The sequence below is a fragment of the Onychomys torridus genome, chromosome 3 (assembly GCF_903995425.1).
Source record: "Onychomys torridus chromosome 3, mOncTor1.1, whole genome shotgun sequence".
NCBI classification, from domain to species: Eukaryota; Metazoa; Chordata; class Mammalia; order Rodentia; family Cricetidae; genus Onychomys; species Onychomys torridus.
In genome coordinates this window covers 121,612,805-121,632,812 of record NC_050445.1, presented here as the reverse complement: position 1 = coordinate 121,632,812, position 20,008 = coordinate 121,612,805, and the positions used below count along the sequence as shown (strand labels likewise).

General features: G+C 39.2%; 1 protein-coding gene across 2 annotated transcripts in view; it reads right to left on the bottom strand.

Moving 5' to 3' along the window:
- The window catches only part of Ctnna2 (catenin alpha 2), a 1,122,097-nt gene that overhangs the window by 269,694 nt on the left and 832,395 nt on the right, over window positions 1-20,008 (bottom strand). For both annotated transcript variants that reach the window (XM_036182154.1, XM_036182155.1), the window contains exon 8: window positions 8,156-8,236. In XM_036182154.1, coding sequence (XP_036038047.1) covers window positions 8,156-8,236 — 81 coding nt within the window. The remainder of the gene's footprint in view (window positions 1-8,155; window positions 8,237-20,008) is intronic.

The following is a 20,008-nucleotide window of genomic DNA, read 5'->3' as shown; positions in this document are numbered from 1 at the left end:
GGTTATAATGATGGTGGTGCATGTCTGCAATCTAGCACTCCTGGGCCAGAGGCAGGAAAATTACCAGGTCAAGGTTGGTCTGTGCTACATAGTAAGACCTTGTATCAAAAAACAAAGAAGAAAGTATTTGGTGTGCTAATGTTTAGGAATTTTTTTTTTCAAATCACAGTTTTCCCAATGAAGAAGTGGCCAGAATAACTAATTCTTAATGAAGAATTCCTCCCACATGACCCTTGTCTATGTTATTGAAACCTCATATCTATCCTGCTCTGTTCTTATCCTTTTTCATTCTGGTTTCTGGTGGTTAGCTATGTCTGTATTGCTTATTTTTATATTCCTCATCTTTTTTAGTGTATGATCATTTCTGATCTCCATGCTTCCACAGTGTGGTAAGACTCTGACCTAAGGACCAAATCCCTGGGGATTCTTAGTTGTGACAAGGTCTCAGTGCAAAATCGCAAACTTTAGCATTTAGAAGAAATCATGGAGCCAACTTGTCTTGTTGCTATAGCCTTAGACATAGCCTCATCTCTATAGGAAGAAAAACACACTTAGATCCAGAAATAATTTTCAAATGTTTCCTGACAATGAATCTAAAAATAATTGGCCCCACTAAGGGAGATGTGAGAAAAAGAACTGAATGCTTTAACATTCTTGTTTACTGTAAATGCTTTAGAATGTCTGTAATTCGCTAACCAAAAAACCAGACACCTAAACAGAACAGCACCCTTTCAAGAGGCTATAGTGAGCCATAATGCTAAAACCAAGGGGTGGAAGTAGATAAGAACCAGCTTCTGCCATCCAACAGATTTCTTATTTTCTGTCTATAGTGGATACATGTCATCACAAATCCTCCTGTGGTGGAGATGCTGTTGAAACCACAGGGCAGCTGGGCCTACTAGCATAGGCCCCAATCCCAGCTACTTGGAGACAAGCTCAATGACCACAAGTTCAAGGCCAGCCTAGGTTACACAGTAAGTTCAAAGCCAGTCAGGGTAACTGCCTGAGACCTCATCTTTAAATAAAAAGTAGTAATAATAGTAGTAGTAATAATAATAGGACTGGGGGGTCCCGGTTTTAAACTCCAGTATGGAAAAAAATAAACTCATGAAGCACCTCTCTCTCTGTCTCTCTGTCTCTCTCCTTCCCTCTCTCCCCTTACCTCCCAAGAGTAGATTAGAATATGGGTTTCCACACTTGTAAGCATTACTCCTATAGAGAACTGGGATGGGATAAAGGTTATGAGCAAGGTGACAGCCAGACTGCTTAAGCCTGAAATACCACACACACTCCACGTATCTATGGCTGTGCTGATTAGCTCTGTGTCCTTATCTATAAAGTGGACACACACAGTGACCATCTTTTTGCCTCACTCATCTAGTGTTAGGGCTATAAATGTGGTCAGTCCAGGGAATTAACCAGCACATCGTAAAGTCTGTACATAGGTCAGCTAAGTCAGTCTACATTCTTTGTACTTTGCAAACACTCACTGATGATGGCCCACTGTCAGTTTGAGGTTTTCTCTCAGCAAGGGTTCCAACAGAAGCATCAAGAAAACTCTATTGTAATTGTAGGGTCTTCAGAGACAAATGGACCTTCTGACACATGTGATTTGTTTTCTTTGGACACTCTTAATTCTTTGTTATATTACCATCCCATGTAGTAATTATCTCAATATGAAAGTTTCCTAGGCATGAATCTGTGTTACTAAAAATAGTTTTATTTTAACAGCAAAATTGAGACTTTTATCAAGTCTACCTTCACTGCATTGTATTGTGAGATCTTTCTCATAGCTCATGAGGGTGAAAGCTTAGAACTCAGCTCTTGAGCCAGCCCTTGAGATGGTTCAGGAGGTAAAGGCACTTGCTGCTAAGCCTCACAACCTGAGTTTGATCCCCAAAAGTGTGGGGGAGGAATAAAGAACTAAATCTTGCAAACTGCTCTGTAAACCAATTAGGAACCTAATGATCAAAAAGTAAGTTCTTGATTGGTTTGAGGAACAAAAGCAGCTAAATTAGCTATTAATACTATGGTTATTATTTATTAGGGATATTTTGGGTCCTAATTTGTTTATCAGCTTTGAATAAAAAACTAATAAAAGAATAAAAATGATCACCTCAATAAAATAGTGTCCTTGTATACATAGGACAGATTGAAAGGTGTTCACAGGTTGTGTGTTAAAGAACAACAGGCAGGTGCAGCAGGCAGTCACTGGCTAGGTCCCCATGTGAGTGAAGGATGGCCTTTGAGGCATCTCTTTGCCCAGACATGGAGTAAGCCAAAAGCATTGCTTCCAGACTGGTTCCACAATCACAGCTGGGATAACCGCCCAGACTTGGGGCCCATTGTGCCCACAGCTCTAAAAATAGAACATACTGCTCAGAGTTGACACTCATAGTCTCATAAATCCATTTTTTTTTTATTCCACACAAAACACTCCTAAGAGAATTTCGCTCTACTACTGCCTACTGTTAAGGGTTTTAAATGGCAAGATGGATCTAGGTCAATCAGTTTAAGGTGACACCCTTGTGTTCCTATGACCTTTCCCACAGTGTGTGACTCGATTCCTTGGGAAAATGTGGCCTCAAGAGAGGGTTTCTACTTACTTGAAAATTCTACTTCAACAAAGATCCATTTTATTGAAGACTTTTGTTTTTTTTAAGTGTCTACAAATCTAACTCCATGTTCCTAATTAGGGACATCTAAGATAAGGATTGTGACTGATTTTATTTATTTTAATTTAGTAAGGGGAACTTTGGAAGATTCCAAGGTCACCCTTCTTAAGGGATCTTCCCAAGGGCTAAGAGGAAGTGTAAGAGACTCAAAGAGTAGGAAGTCATGTAAGTTGTTAACTACAATCTTTTATTTCCTTGTTTTCTCTCTATCAGATTTGATTTCTTGAAATACCACATCAAGGTGTGACAGGGCAAGATAGTGCAGAGCTTCTTCTAGCTTGTATTCTTGCTGAGGCCATTTCAGGTTTAACTAGAATTTAATCTCCTTGATGGAGAATCTTGTGGAAAATTACTCAACTCTGTTCTAAGACCTGATGCCAAGATACCCCAGCTAACTTATTTTAGCTTCTGTTAAACTGCCTGCTTGTGCAGACCTTCCCCTGCAGCCCCAGAGCAAGATACCAGGATGTGGTTTTTGCCTTTAAAAGCCCCTTGGTCTAAATGCTCAGGGCTACACTTGAGTCCGGAATATCGGAGTGTAGTCCCAGTTGGCTGGAATAAAGATTTTCAATTAGCTATAAGCTATGTCTAAGTGGTCATCTCTGGTGTGCTCCCTGTAACAAAGAACGATGATTGCATGGGTCCATGGCCATGGTCCTGGGTCATTGGGGCTCTCCTTTCTAATCTCTTATCAAACAAGTTTATCTACAACGGAAAGAATCTCACCAGCAGAGAATATTCATGGAGACATTATTGCATTTGACACCTAAGGGAAACAGTTTTCAATCCTATTAACTACCTAAATCTTTTAATTTTTTTTTTTTAATTTTAAGATTTATTTCATTTTCTTTGTGTTTATGTATGTGTCCGTCTGTGTGAGTGCATGCCACACATACACAGGTGCCCATGAAGAGCAGAAAAGGGTGTCAGAGCCCCTGGAGCTTGAGTTACAGAGGATTGTGAGTGGCCTGACATAAATACTGGGAAGAACTGCTGAGAGCATTCTTCACTGCTGAGCCTCTAACTGTCCAAATCCAAGGGGTGGTGGAGCTCAGCTGGGCCAGGCAAATTAGTCACTGCATATTCCATCCAAATCGAGCTTCAATTTAGATCAGTGAATGTTTTGTGCCGTACAGGTAAATGTGGAGAGACAGAAAGGATGGGAAGAAAGACAAAAATATCCCAACATATGGGTAGCCATGGAACTGACAGATGGGGACCATTTTAGTCCAAGAAAGACAGATTAAGAAAGAGAAAGGTGTTTGAACCAAATCCACAGATGTGGTGGGATATTATGCTATTACTGTTGCGTCTTAATACCATGAAACAATCCTGTTATCCTCATTCTTGCAAATGTGAGGGGAAAAACTGACAGGCATAGAAACAATGCTGCTTTGCCTACCACCCTGAATGCAGCTCTCCAGGAGGCCTATCTCAGAGTCATTCAAATTCTACCATTCTCTTCTGCTAAAAGACAACTCTGGGAATTCTTTCACCACTTCTTCTTAATAAAATGGCAGCAGGGCGGGGTAGATGGTCTCTAAGTCTCAAAATGGAGAGGACTAAGGAGCTGGCTCCTGGATGATGTAAAATCTAAATCCCTATTATAACCAGTAAATCAGGGAGGTAGGAGCACATGCTGATAGTCTGTTCCAGAGCCTAAGCAAAGGCAATCCCTGTCCATGCTTCTAAAAGCTGATTATTATCCCTTAGGACCTCTGGCACAGAAAATGAATGAATACTTTCCTCAGATTCACACAGTTTTATGTAGCTCAAAGAGATCCTTCAGATTGAGTTTGGCTCCTCACTTCATAAGAAGAGAAAATCAAGAGATGGAGACTCCAGAGCCAGGCACGTTGGCTGGCACTTATAATCCTAACACTCAGAAGCTGAGGGAAGAGGACTGCTGTAACTTCAAAGCTAGATTGGGCTACGAGTGAAATTGTCTCAAAGCAGAAGAGAAGCGGGGTTGGGCACCAAATCGGGGTATGTGAAGTCATGCTACAACCTTAGAGACAGAGTGGAGATATCTATTCTAATTCAGTGGTTTTTCATTAACTTCCTAATTCCTATTAACCATATCATCTCATACCAGATAGGATATGGACAGTTGATGTTATAGGGAAGTTTAGGCTGAACTGCCCATTTCTCTAACTGCTATTACTAACACACAAAGGGACAATCTTTTATTATGTCTTATTTCAAAGAAAAAGGAAAAACAACAACAAAAAGGGAATACTGCCCATAAATGACTTTGTTAACTGGAAAGTAAAAGTCCTCAGATTCTAGAAGTAAGAGAATTCTGTCTTGTGGAGGGTATTATTTGAAGCATGACTTCCTTCCTGAAACATCCTGGTAACATCCCAGAAGCTCCCAAGCAGAACTGTAGTGCTGTGGTTTGCATGGGAAAATGTTTCTCATAAACCTTGGAACACTCAGCCATAAAGGGAATGGCTCCTTCCAATCCCCCACTTAGGGCTCAGGGCAACCCTGGAGAGGTTTCGTTTCATCTTATTATATTGTATTATATTTTGTTTTATTATTATCCCTTAGAAACCTATTTGTTTTCTAAAGACAGAAAGGGGATGAATGTGGAAGGAAGGAGAGGGGAGGAGGAGCTGGTAGAAATAGAGGGGAAACGGATATACCATGTGAGAGGAAAAAATCTATTTTCAAGAAAAGGGGTGAAAAAAATTGTCTTTCCCAGGCTCTTTGCTTCACCCCCAGCTGTTGATGCTGGTCTAGGGTGTTAAATCCTTAGGAAGTAGTTCTTCAGTTGAGGAAATGGGTCTCTGTGAGGAGGAGGTACAATTTAAGGTTCTCAGCCCACTTTGCTTTCTACCCCATCTCTGCTTCTTGATCCATCCAGACACAATCAAGCATCTTCACCCTCCAAGATCTTTACTTCCCTACCATGATATACTATGTACCTTCCAATGAGAAGCCAGAGGAAATCTCTCTTCTTTTAAATTACTTCCTGTAAAATAGTTGGTCCCAGCCACTACTTTAGTTGAGAAAAGTAACCAAGGAAGCTGTGTTCTGGTTTCAAACACATCTAGGACTCCCCATAGCCATTCCATTCCTGGCTCCATGATGATCCTGATTCTGCTCGCTGTACTACAGAAGGGAATGGTAGATGCAGCTGTACTAATGTAGTCTTTCCACAGCTGCAGAAGGCAGAGCAGGTGCTGCCTTCCGCAGTAGTTCGTGCTAGCTGACTAACACAATGACATATTAGTGACAAAGGCAAGCATATGCAAAAGCTGCCGGAGGGATATAGGATGGTCTTTAGGCAGGACTCAAAGTGTAGGTGTTAGGGAGATAAAAATGTGGGGTTTAATCTCTTCTAGATTGAGCAAACTACCAAGCAAAGTAGGGTCCATGATGAGAAAATACAAGGATGGTTCCAGGGATGAAGGAAACAGGAGATAACCACATAAAGTGAATAGAGCCAGTCCCAGAAATGAAAATAGCATGTTCTTTCTCATTAGTGGTTCCTACATTTTTATATACATACATAAAATTGTGTGTGTACATGAGGAAAAGGAGAGGGGAAAATACATATAAAATTACCTAGGAGGGCAAAGGGGAATAATGGAACAAGTGAGGGGCAAGAAAAGAGAGGATAAAGGGATATAATGAAGAATGTGTATAACATACAATATTTACACAGTAGGCTTGGTATTGAGGAGCACAGCTTTAATACCAGCACTGGGGAAGCAGAAGAAAGCTGAACTCTAAATTCAAGGCCAGCCTGTTCTATATAGTGAGGCCCAAGCCAGCCAGAGCCATATGATGAGAGCTTATCTCAAAATTACAAAACAAAACAATCTATATTCACTCAAGCTTAAAAATATTTTTAAAAACTTTATTATATTTCATATGTATGGATATTTTGCCCATACATATGTCTATATCACATGTTTGTCTGGTAACTGTAGTGGTCAAAAGAGGATATCATCAAATCCCCCCAGAATTAGAGCTACAGATGGCTGTGTGCAGTCATATGGGTGCTGGGAATTGAACCTGTGTTCTGCAAGTACTCTTAACCACTAAACCATCTCTCTAGCTGCAAAATAACTATATTTAAATCAAATATTAAATATACCACTTAAGATCAGAATCCAGATTACTAGAAAAAAGCCTATTTTGAGCCATGTGTGCACACCCTGTGTTCTGGGGTGACTTGTGTGGTCTTTTGATACCAGTGGATATCAGGAAATGAGGCATACAAAAGGTCCATAGTCTGTCAGAACCTGGGCTTTGATGTTCTCAGAGCATCTCAAGAGTCAGCTGAGTCTCCTTAAGTCAGTGGTTCTCAACCTGTCATGACCCTGTTGGAATAGCATATCAGATAGATATTTACATTATGATTCATAAAGGTAGAAAAATTATAGTTATGAAGTAGCAACTTAATGATTTTATGGTTGGGAGCCACCACAACATGAGGAACTGGATTAAAGGGTCACAGCATTGGAAAAATTGAGAACCACTGATTAAATGTATTCTTTCATTAAAAAAAAAAAAAAAAAGCTAGGCGTTGGTGGCACACGCCTTTAATCCCAGCCCTTGGAAGACAGAGGCAGGCAGATCTTTGTGAGTTTGAGGCCAGCCTGGTCTCCAAATTGAGTTCCAGGAAAGGCGCAAAGCTACACAGAGAAACTCTGTCTTGAAATCCCCCCCCAAAAAAGCAAACAAAAAACCCTTAGAAAATACCTAGTAATAATGAAAATGAAAATGTATTTATTAAATATACCATTTAAACATTATAAACCATTTCCATAATTAAAAACAAAATTAAAAAACTTCAAAGTCAATATTGGTTAGTGTTCATAAAACATTTGCCATGAGAAAAACCACCTCCATTCCCAAGATAAGATTCCCCCACACACAAAAAAAAGCTGGAGTCATCAGACTAATGATACGAAGGGCCATTTCATTTAGTCCATGCCATTAGTCCATGCCACAAACTCTTATTTTAGTTCTGAACTTCACCCTAAAAAAATCTAATAAAAATACTGGCTATATCTTCAGTGGAATACATTGGGTCTTAGACCTCAAGGAAACCATTGTATTAAGGGTTTTATTTCTTATTAAACATTAGCAATCTACTACATTATTCAACACCTTGGACATTTGGTAAGAACTCTCATAAATCAATGGAAGGCCTCCTGGCCTATCTGGATTCAGAAACTAAAAACCAAATGTCCGCAGTGGCAAATTCAAGTTCCTATTTGAGATCATGCCTGCTCACTGAAAAACTGCCTTTTGGGTTATAAACATCATGAGTCTTGCAGTTAGCTCATCTCTTGGCTCAGCAGTTTTCTAATTGCTAATAGTTGTCTATCTGTCTAATGTCTATAGAGATGAGATAACAAATAGTCACCTGAATTAGTAAGCTCTAAAATGCTACCCTGGAAAGGAACACTATAAAAAACCATCACAAAGTTCTTGTGGAAAAAATAGAAAGAAAAGCATACCTGTCTCCTCAAATCTCTTGTTTTCTTAGTCATCTTGTCAATCGCAATGTTGAGAGGGTCTCCTTTTTCTTTCCTTCCAGTCTGTTAAGAAAAAATTCATTTCTGGTTTACAAAATTGAGTATCAAGGACATTAAATATTTAAGACAATTCAGGAAAATACTTAAGTTGCAAAATCCAACCAATTAAAAGCAAAACAAAACATTTTTAAAGTATAAATGGGTGAACATGGATAGGTGACTAAAATTATTTTTCTGAAATACAAATTCAAATTTTAAAAGTCAATAGGTTCTCAGGATAGCTATATCCATGTTCAACTCCCTTCAAATCCATTTTCTTCCTCACCTGCCATTTATGGATAAAGTACATAATATAAAATGTGTTTTGCTTTTGATTGCAAAGACAAATATAATGGGATTCTTGATTATGTAATCATGCTTATAAAACAGAAAATAAATAAATTTTTTTCACGAAGAATTCACAGGACCTGGGGAGAAGACTGAGTGGATGAAGTACTTGATATGGCACAGCCTGAGGACCAGAGTTTGTACCCAGAGAGCCCACATAAATGACAGGGCAGGGCAGCAACCCTCCTGCAATTCCAGCACTCTGAAAACTGAGACAGGGGTTTCCCTGGAACACACTGACCAGTGGGGCTAGTGTATCACTGAGTTCTGGCTTCAAGTGAGAGACCCTGCCTTGATGATTAAATTGGAGAATAAGATAGAAAAACTCCTAATATGCACATGTGCAAATATACCTACACACACACACACACACACACACACACACACACACACACACACACACGAGAACATGCATATATATGCATACATACCATACACATACAAAAGAAAAGCTTAAAAACAAATTTTCATTGTCAAATGAAAATTTTTATGCCAATATTTCAAAGACCACATTACAGGTTTTGTACCAAGATTGGGAGAAACGCCTTTCTAGAAAATTAAGAACTTCTAATCTCTGGTCTACAAAGCAGGAGAGGTGCCAAACATAGCCAGAAGCAACTCACAGCTTGTGATCATGAGTAAATCTTTCCTTATGACTCCAACATACAGTTAGAGAAGCAAAAAACAACACTTCAATAAAATATTCACTTAAAATTTCACTAGTCTTGAGTTGATTTTTCCATTTCCCTGATGGCTATAGAAAGACAAGGAAAACCAAACAAAGAGAATCTGCATTATTTCTATATTTATAAGTTTGGATTTTTTTTTTACATCTATTTCATTTATTTGTGTGTGGAGTTGGGGGTGGGTAGGGCTTCATTTGGGCTGCCATGTAGAGGACAGAACACAAGAAGAAGTCAGTTCTCTTCTACTATGTGGGTTTCAGGAATCAAACTTAGATCATCAGTCTTGACAGCAAGCACCTCTACCTTCTGCCAGTCCTCCACAGCTCTGTTATGTTTTGATTTTACAGTGACAAGATTCCCATGGATTCAAAGTTCTACGAACACTGCAGGTGTGCCATCTTCTACACAAGAGGCAATCATTTTCGAAGAAGTGTGTGAAAGCTATTAAATCACCAAAACTTCAGTCTAACACCCTTTAAAGTTATTTATTTGTTTGTTTATTTATTTGCATTCTTAGGGGAAGCCATCTCTTGCTCCATACCCCATCTGTACATAATCTCACAAATCCCCATAGTTGAGTAAAAAACAAGTGAGATCCTAGGTGACAACACTCTGCCTAACAGATGATCTGTTTAGAGTAGAAAAATGACCAAGTATCAGGCACATAATGGTACTTTTTCATGAAAAAACAAAAACAAAAACAAAAAACCCAAACCTTGATACATGTAGCCCACACAGACTCATAGACATTGGAATTATAAACTGGGTGGAAAGCATCCACTTTTTTTTTTTTCTGCAACTTGCTTCATTAAGCTAGCTCTTCTGAACAAATATGTGGTGTATAGCTTTGCAGGGTTTTCATTGAAAAGTCAAACATTGGGGCATATGTGTGCATGTTTTTAGTTGTCTGGAATTCTGCAAACCCTTCCTTCTACACCCTCTACACACACACACACATTGACTCTTTCAGATGCACACATTGAGGTGGCTGGTAGGAAGAGCTTGAAATAAAGAGGCTAACATTTTACAACTTTCAAATATCAGCCCACACATAGCTGCAAGAAAGGAAGAGTGTACGAAGAAGAAGAATGGGTGGATTGACCTTCCTGAAAACAGAGGAATGTGGTGGTATTAAGCATGAGTGCCCCTAGCATCCAGCCTTCTGATAATCAGAATGATACTAGTTCAATAGCCAGTCGCCACTCTTTCTTTTTCATTATTTTGCAAACAGGGATTTTTACCATAAAGATTCTGGGTCCTTTGGGTAAGGTGTGAACCACTACTGTCTTTCAGAGAACCATATTCCTCCCATTTCATCTCCATTTATTAGACTAGTAAAATCGTACTCAAAAAGTCAAAATTGCTGTGTGTGGTGGTGCACAAAATTAATCCCACCAGTTGGGAGACAGAGGCAGGAAGATTCCTGTTAATTCCAAGCCAGCCTATTCTACACATTGAGACCCTGCCTCAAAAATAAACAATCAAATAAATAAATAATAAAAGTTAAAAGTTAGTTTTACATTGTGCCTAGAACAACAGAAGAGCAATTTGTTAAAAGATGGACGAGGGCGCAGGGGTGGGAGGTGGGGAGTGGGTGGGTGAGATGGCTCTGTTGGTCGAGCACTTGCTTGGCAAGTGTGAGAAGCTGAGTGAAAAATTCCTAGAAGCAAAGTAAAGGTAGATATGGTAAAACACATATCTGTAATCCCAGAGCCCCTATGAGAGGATTTGAGGTGGACACAGGAAAGTGCCTGGAAGGTAACAGGGTAACTAATCTGGCATATGCAGTGTGAATGGAAAAAAAAAAAAAGACACTATATCAAAAAAGTGGGCAGCAAGGACCAAAACCTTAGAATGTCCTCTGACATCCATACACTCACTGTGGTACACTAATGTCCACATTCATGAATACACAGACACACACCTCCAACAACAACCACTACTACTACCAACCACCACCACCACACCTCAAAAAAAATTTAATGACTTTAAAAAATAAAATGAACTACAATATCTTGGCTACAGGAACTAATTAGTAAATATGAGTAAGTGCCAGATTTTGGGATCCCCTTATTCTGTTAGTGATACATATTTATCTTCTTTTCATCAATGAGAAAAATGACAGTGGAGACAAGTCATGAAACTAGGGCTGGAAATTATGTTCTGGCCTATGGCTGCAAGACTAAGGGGGCGTGAAAGAACTCACTAATCAAGACAAATAGTCTAATGCACTCTTTAATATAAAAACAGCAAAGTGAAAGCAAAAAGAGAAGCCATGCAGAGTAAAATAGATACAAAATTTAAATTAAGACAAATCTGACAAGGCATGCTTTACGACAAGACCACTGAAGCAAGCCCTGAATCAGATAATATTAAATTTGACAAGGCATGATTTGGCATAGGGCCACTGGAGCAAGCCCTGCGTCAGACACTTACTGCTTTAAAAACTGGGAAAATAGCGACCTGCCTGCAACATCTGCCCACTGGCGCACTAGTGGTACAATTGTTGCAGAAGTAATCAACCATTTCTTATTGGATTTAAAGCCTCTCCATGGCGCACTAGTGGTACAATTGTTGCAGAAGTAATCAACCATTTCTTATTGGATTTAAAGCCTCTCCATGAGACGGAATCCATATCTGACAATGTCAATGAGGCCAAAGAACGGAGACTCGCTAGGTCACGGACCCTAGGGGGAACATACTACTATTGTGCTAAATGAACATAGCAATTAAATGGCTTCCAGTGGAAAAAAATGTCTATGGGGAATCATTGGGAATGTTGCTCAGTGGGTAAAATGCTTGCCAAGTAGGCATAAGGCCCCAGGATCCATTTGCAAACATCCATAAACTAGTAGGTGTAACTGCATTTATCTATAATCCTATACTTAGGCAGTAGGGCAGGAAGAGCAAAAATTCAAAATTATCCTCAGCTGCATGGTAAGTCCAAGGTTATCCTGGGCAAGATACCCTCTCGACAACAACAACAAATAAAATAAAATAAAATAAAAAATACGTTTTTGTAATTAAAAATTTAAAAATAATCATTATCTAAAATTCTGGTTTGGCTTGGTGTTCTGTGATTTTTACATGCTGAATGATGTACCTCTATACTCAGAGGTAACATCGGTACTTAAGTGTGACTGGGGTTGTTACAGACACAAGTGGGAGGCTTGGCTGTTCCTTTCTGTAAGCATGGTGTTTCCCATGTGGCTTCAATAACCTGAGTGTCAAACACACATTTGTCAGGCAGGATCGCTGTGGGAGGCACATTAGTAGGGAAAGTTAAGGTTCCCTCTTCTCAGAAAGCCTCTCATACTAACAAGTTGACTAGAACATGAAGCTAACAATATGGGTGACAGTGAGCTCCTTGAGATGGTAGGTAAGTAGATGCATTATGAAGTCCCCAAATCTAAGATAGAACTCTATAGAGGACATCAGCTAGGCCATCAGCCCTGAGTTAGGGGAGAACAGGAAGACAAGGAGCATTTTGAGTGGCAGGAAGAGACAAATGACAAGATGGACTCTCAGAGGACAATGGATAGAAAGAGCTAGCCTTTACTGCATGAAAAGAAGCGATGACTCTGACTAGGGATGGGGATTGTTTTCAAGAGAGCTTCCTTCCAGCATGAATACTGCTGACTGTATTTTAACCTGCAAACCTGGAGAAGTCTGGTGACATCAGTTTTCCACGCCAGTCTTGTCAAGGTTCTGCTGGTGTAATATTTCCAACTCTGGATTTCTTTAGCCTTCATGTCCTTGGCTGAAGGAAATCCAGACATGAAGGTGGGCATGGGCTGCATAAAGTAAAATTCTAAGAGAAAATTGCTAGCTTGTGTTTAGTTTTGTATGTGTGAAACATGTGGGGATGCAGGTGCCTGTGAAGGTCAGCAGAGGGCCTCAGGTCCCATGGAACATAAATTATAGGTGTTGTCCAATCACTCCTCGTGTTGAGAACCAAATTCAGGTCCTCTGCAAGAGTTGTAGGGGCTCTTGACTGGTGACAAATCTCCCTAGACCCAAAAGCTATGGCTTTTTAAAGAAAGTTCTAGAGTTTGGGAGATCCAAGCCACTGACCAGAATAGTAAATAAACTGTTCCTTTGTAAACTTGGATTCTTGAAATAAGGTTTCCATGCAGGAATCAGTGATTGCTTCTCAACACTCAGATTTGCACAGCAAATTAGAGCTTTCAAGCCAGACCTGGAGGAATATGCCTACGATGCCACATGCTTGGGAAGGGGTATTTTAGTTGTCTCTCTGTTGCTTTGGTAAGATGCCTTGACAAAAGGTAACTTAGAGGAGAAACAGTTTATTTTAGTTTGTAATTCCAGGAGACAGTCCACTGTTGTTGGGACTTCAAGGAAAGAGGTTCTTGTAGTACCTAATCTCAGCACATCCATCGTTAAGAGCAGGCAGAGATGAACATGGATGCGTGCTTTCCAGGGCTCTTCCCCCTCTCCTTTGCATTCAGTCCTGAGTCTAGTAGAGAATATGGTGCTAGCCACATTCACATGGGTCTTTCCATATCAATTAACATTATTCAGAACCTAGATGATCTCCCACAGACATGACCACAGGACAAACTGATTTGGATAGTAGATTTTCATTGAGACTCTCTTCCAGGTGATTCAAGATTGTGTCAATTTGACTGTAAATTTGACTAACCATAACAGAAGGAAAACTGGTAAGGATAATCATAGACAAGTGAGTTTAAGGCCAGTCTGGACAATCTGTTGAGATCCTGTCTCAAAATAAATAGTAGGGACTGTAGAGATGGTTCAGGGGTCAAGAGCATTATCTCTTCATGCAGAGTACCCACATGGCAGTTCACAGCTGTCTGTAACTCCAGTTCTGGCGGATTCAGTGGCCTCTTCTAGCCTCTGAAGGTACTTGATACACATATGGTACCTAAACATACATGCAAGCAAAACATCCATACACATAAAACAAGTTAATAAAACTTTAAAAATAAAGAGCAAAATGAGAATTTCAGAAATAGCTCAGGGGAAGGGCCCTTGCCTGGTCTGTATCTGGTCCTCAAATAAATCAGCTACAGAAAGATTTGAAAACTATTGTGTTGTGCTCCCCTCTGCTATGACTACCATTCACTCAGAGTCTGACAGACTTGCCTACTAATGCCAGCCAACTACAACTAGTCTGTGATCTTAAATTATTGATGCACCTTACTTTTAATGTCTGTTTTCTTTCAGGTACAATATATAGCATAAGCATAATATATGCTTTGTCTTCTTAATAGATGAGCTAGATGATCAATCATGATGTCAATGTACATAAAACAATAAAAGGTATTTAACTATATTTGGAGTAATTAGGTGAGTATTGGGCATAATAAATAAATAAGTGAATAAATAAATAGATAGATAGATAGATAGATAAATAAATAAATAAATAAATAAATAAATAAATAAATAAAAGAATCTATTGAGAAACTAGAGGCCAGACATGGGGTAATATAGGCTGTAATCTCATCACATGGGAGGCAGAAGCAATGAGAAGACCAAGATCATATTCAGCTACATACTAAGTTCCTCACCAGGTTGGGCTACAGGAGACCCTGGTTCAAAATAAATAAAACTCTGTGATTATTAAACTTCATATTTTTCTCTTCAAAGGCAATTAATAAAACATGATTTTGAGGTGTTGGCTCCTTTACTCTTTTGCACTATATTCTTGGACCTGTTCTCACTTTATCTTAAACACATTTTGTTTTGTGTATGTAGTGTTTTGGCATGTGTGTTTGTTTGTTGGCATATGTGAGGGAGTATATGTATGCACACATATATGAGTATGTGAGTACATGTGTGGACCACAGAGGTTGTCATTAGGTGTCTTCTTTCACTGAACACACAGCTTGCCAATGTGATTAGTTTGGCTAGCAAGCTTACACCACAGTTCTCATCTCTGTCCCTCAAGTGTTAGGATTACATGTCGGACTGTTATATCCACCTAACATTTACATGGGTGGTGAGGAGTTGAACTGTGGTGCTCTTCTTTGCATGGTAAATGCATTACTCACTGAGCTATCTCACTTGTCCATCTTCTTTATCTTTACCTGCTGTAGAGATGCCATTTACTAAGTGTCATTATTAAAAGAAGACAACACTCCAAGTACTCTCCCACACTGCTGTGGATGCCTTTCCTAGTGACCATCTGCTGTGCTATGGAAGTGCTTGTTTATAGAACTCTATTTGTTTTGGACTTAGAATGTTATTTTACAAACACATCTACAGTGGATCCATGGCTTGAATTGACAAGAGCAAAGATAACACATTTCCTGATTTGGGTTTTCAGAAAATTGGTCTTGATTGCCTCAGCTCCAGTCCAATTTGTCAAGGCATCAGATATTGAGAAGACTTTCAGAACCAGTTTCATTCTAACCACAAGAGTTGTGGCACTCAATGGAGTTTGAAGATTTTAGTCTTCAGGGGAAGTACAATACTTTATTTCAATGATTTTTTTCTTTTTTTTTCTTTCCCCCCTCAATGATCTTTTAACATCCTACTATCATTACAAAATAAAGGGCAATGCTCTTGTTTCAGATTGACAATATAGTATACTGGGTTAGGGTTCTTGTCTGCCATGCACAACTCCCTGTGTTGGGTACCTAGCACTGCATAAGCCATGCACCATGGTGCACATCTGTCATCCTAGTACTCAAGAGTGGGAAACAAGGGGATGACAAGTTCAAGGTCATCCTCAGTTACAAAGCACCTCAGAGACCAACCTGAGCTGCCTGAACCCCTACTTATAAAATAATAATAGTAATAAATAGTTATTATTGTTGTTGTTAAACTTCTCTCTGAATAGATTAGATGGATGATACACATATCACTCTTGAAAATGCTGACAATGTATATAATACATAGACATTGACAAGGTAAATGACACATAACTGACACTAACTTCATGATCTATGCAGCACAATGTTAAGAAATCTTGACTTTCAAATCTCTAAATATTAGTAATTGTTTCAAGGGTATTCTCACTCCATTCACTCTTCATACTTTTAACAGTGCATTGCATACAGGTAGTATGCAATGGGAAGGGAATGAATTCAGAGGGAATGAAACGAAAGGAGTTAATTCACAGAAGTCGTGTGAGCACAAGTCTACCAAGGAGGATGCTCATCAGAGCCACAGGCTCACATGGCCATGTTGGAGGATATATATATCAAGCATATATGTGTGTGTGTGTTCATACATATATATGTTTATATAAAATACATGTCCTTTCCCTCAAAACTAAAATTGAATATACAAGGAATATTCAAAATACTGTATAGCTGTGACTCTTATAGCATGACCATGTTTGAGGCTAATCAAATGCCCAGTCAAATTGTTCTTTTAAATTGTTGTCATTTGAAAGAAGTAAAAGTCCAAATCATTGGAATGGCAGAAAACAATACTGTGCCCTGAATTCTACCTGCAACACATTCTGCTGTCATTTAAACCTATGATTTAGACAACAGGAGGGAGGAGGAAAAATTATCTATTGATCCAGCAGTCACCCTATCACATCTGGAAGGTTGCCCGCCTACCCTCAAACCCCACATATAGAAATCGTATCATTATTACAAATAGCCCCATTATTTATAGAACCTTGAGCATTTCATAATACCTTTATGCAGTGTATAAATCATTGTCTAAGCATGTGGACCTTTTTAAATATTTCCTTTTTTACTCGCTAAGAACATTTGTCTTGAAAAAGAAAGATGCAGTATCTCTTTAGAATGGGTGAAGTCAAGAAGAGGCCACAAAGCAAATCCATCATCCGACCACATCATCCAATGCTCAGTTTTCATGGACCCTGAAGTAATAGAGGCGGGGGAGGTAAGAGATAAAGGTGCAAAGAAAAGCAATGCTGTATCTTCTGACCTTCTCTGCTAGACCTTGTCAATGCTCAAAGAACCATAAATACATAATGTAAGGATAACAAAGAAACTTATTTAAGAGACCCTTAGGTCCTACTCATTAGTACAGATAATCTTCAAGTTATGAGAGAACTGTGTACTGATAAATTAACTATAACTTGAAGGCATTGTACGTAAACAATACATTTGATACACGGATTGTGTTAGCTTAGAGTTACAGTGTACTACAGATTACTGTCATGATCACATGACAGAAAACTGTGGCTTGTCACCATTGCCCAGCATGGTAAGAATTCCAAATCAAGTATATAGCCTTTAGAAGAACCAAATGAGAAATCTGAAGTACAATTTCTTCTTAATGTACATCACTTTCACAGCATGTTAAAGTTGAAACATCACTACTCTAGTGATTTGAAGCCTGGGACATCTGTATTGCAGCATCAGCCCATACACAAATCAGATGATATCCACAGGAGATGGACTGTGATTGTTTCCTTCCTTCCATCACAGTATACATGATCTTATACTAACAGAACTCCAGTTTTTCTTTCTGATGTCAACCAAGAATCCCTGGCTAAGGGATAAAGTTGTAACACCCAAACCTGTGAAAATGAACCAAAGGTTTGTACACTGCATGAGAGAACCATTAAGAAGGAGGAAATTTTATTCTAAGATTTAGAAACCAGTAGCAGGTAACCCTGGAACTGATTGAGCAATGTCAAATCAGGCACCACAGAAAGAGATGTGTGGCTGAGAGGGAAGCTGAGAAGAACTCAACAGCCTCTCCATAAGAGTCTTCCTACATCCATCCAGCCCACAAAGGTTGTCTTCTCTTCCCAGTGAATTCTTCAATTAGGTACTGCATCAAATAATGGAGAAATTAATATTCTATCAAACATTATTTAACAAGTTTTTGTGTGATTGCAGAAGACAAGACAAGCTTTTTGTTCGTCAAGAATACCCGAGTTTCTACCCAGGAGTCAGTAGGAAACTCATCAGAAGTACTTAGGAAATACTCTGGTACAGATAGAAAGATAGATGGCTCCAACAGGCACCTGGGGATAGGAAATGGGTAGGAAAGGCAGTAATAGGTGTTTTGGAAAATATGGAATCCTAAAAATAAATTTCACTACTTCACAAGTTGCTGCTCAAAGCCATAGGAAGTGTATGATTCGCACCTGTGCAGTGTTTCAATTTATACTCCTTGATTTATTTTATCAACACAGGTGTCATCATCGCTGATAAATTGCCAGGCAACTCTGCATAAAAGATATTTTTCACTGGGTCACCCCCAAACTTTCGTGATTGCTAAAAGCCTGGGTTAATTAACTATATATCCCTTCTATGCCTGCAAGAGTGTGAATGATGAAAACTGCTAAAAGATGCCATTTCATCTTCACAGCTGAAATGAAAGCAGTCAAGGCCAAGTGCAAACTCCCATTGATTTGACGAGCGATCATGTGCATGCATGTACACACACACACACACACACACACACACACACACACACACACACACATACTGTGAGTAAATATTAACAGTTCAATGAAATTTTAAAGTGCATTTTCCCCAAGCCACTAAGATATAGTTAAAGCTGTCAACACCTAAAATATCCCTCAAGTTTGGTGATTTCTACCAAATAAATAATAAATACGTAAAAAAAAAAATGTTGATAACTGGATCCACACTGGTGAGAGCTCATAGGAAAGCTAGAAATATTCAGGCTTACTGTGTGAGTGGTAGGCTTATGTGGAGATCTCAGCCTTGGCTATCATGAACCACATTTACAGACATATCAGGAGCTAGTTCACTTCATAACTTCTCCATCACCCTATCCTGCCCTCTCAATTCACAGACAATCAGCCTTCCCTGCGTATCTACAGCTACTTCTGCTATTTAGTCCGTGTTTACAGTGATTTGCAGCATAGGTAATTAATTATACGTGTGTATAATGTGTAAAACCTCCTGCTCATTGTTCACTGAATTTCAGATTTCATGATATGTAAAACATATAAACTATATCAGAAATATCATGTGTTGTCTCTTTCTAATTGGGAACTCTTTCTAAAGGGAAGAACCTTTGCCTAGAACTGTAAATCTCATCAAGAAGCCAATGCTGGGAGGCTTTAGAGGAGAACCTACTAAGGTGATTTTGCTGAGGGAATATTGGGTCAATCAGCTTTGTAAACACTAGATTTTATACTCGTGGACCAGTGCTGCTCTGTCTTTTCTTCAGTGGGCAGTGGTTAATAGAGACGCACAACTGGTGAACATGTGGAGAAGAGATGACTATAGGGCTTTTGGCCCTAAATAGAACATCTGTTTCACCCCTACAAAGATTCAATGAACACTGCAGAAGAGTGAATGGGAAGAATGTAAGAGCCAGAGGATAGGGATGAGTCCTGAAAAACAGTATGACATACCTCACTGTACCTGTGGTTACCTGGACAAGATCAGGATGAGATCCCACCACCATTTCATCATGTGTGGGAGAAGTGCCACTCTCCACTGAGTGCCTAAGACTCAAAAGAAGAAGGAAAAGGAGTGGAGAAGAAGAAGAAGGGGAGGAGAGGAGAAGGAAGTGGAAGAGGACGAGAAGAAAGTAGGAGAGTTAAAAAGGATTTCAGTTACAAAGAAGGTAGACAGGAGAGGGTAATGGGGCCTGAAATTTTCCCCAAACTCAGTAAATATATACATACTTTTGCAAGCATGCATGAAATTGTAAAAGAAAAGTAATAAAATAAAAAGGATTATGTGTTTTGTATGTAATACCCCTTTTTTCCCAAGAAGAGGCACAAGAGTCCAGTGGCAGGAAAATAAACATCCTTGAACTCTGAAGCTTTGACACAGTATCTCAGTCAAGTAGATGCTAA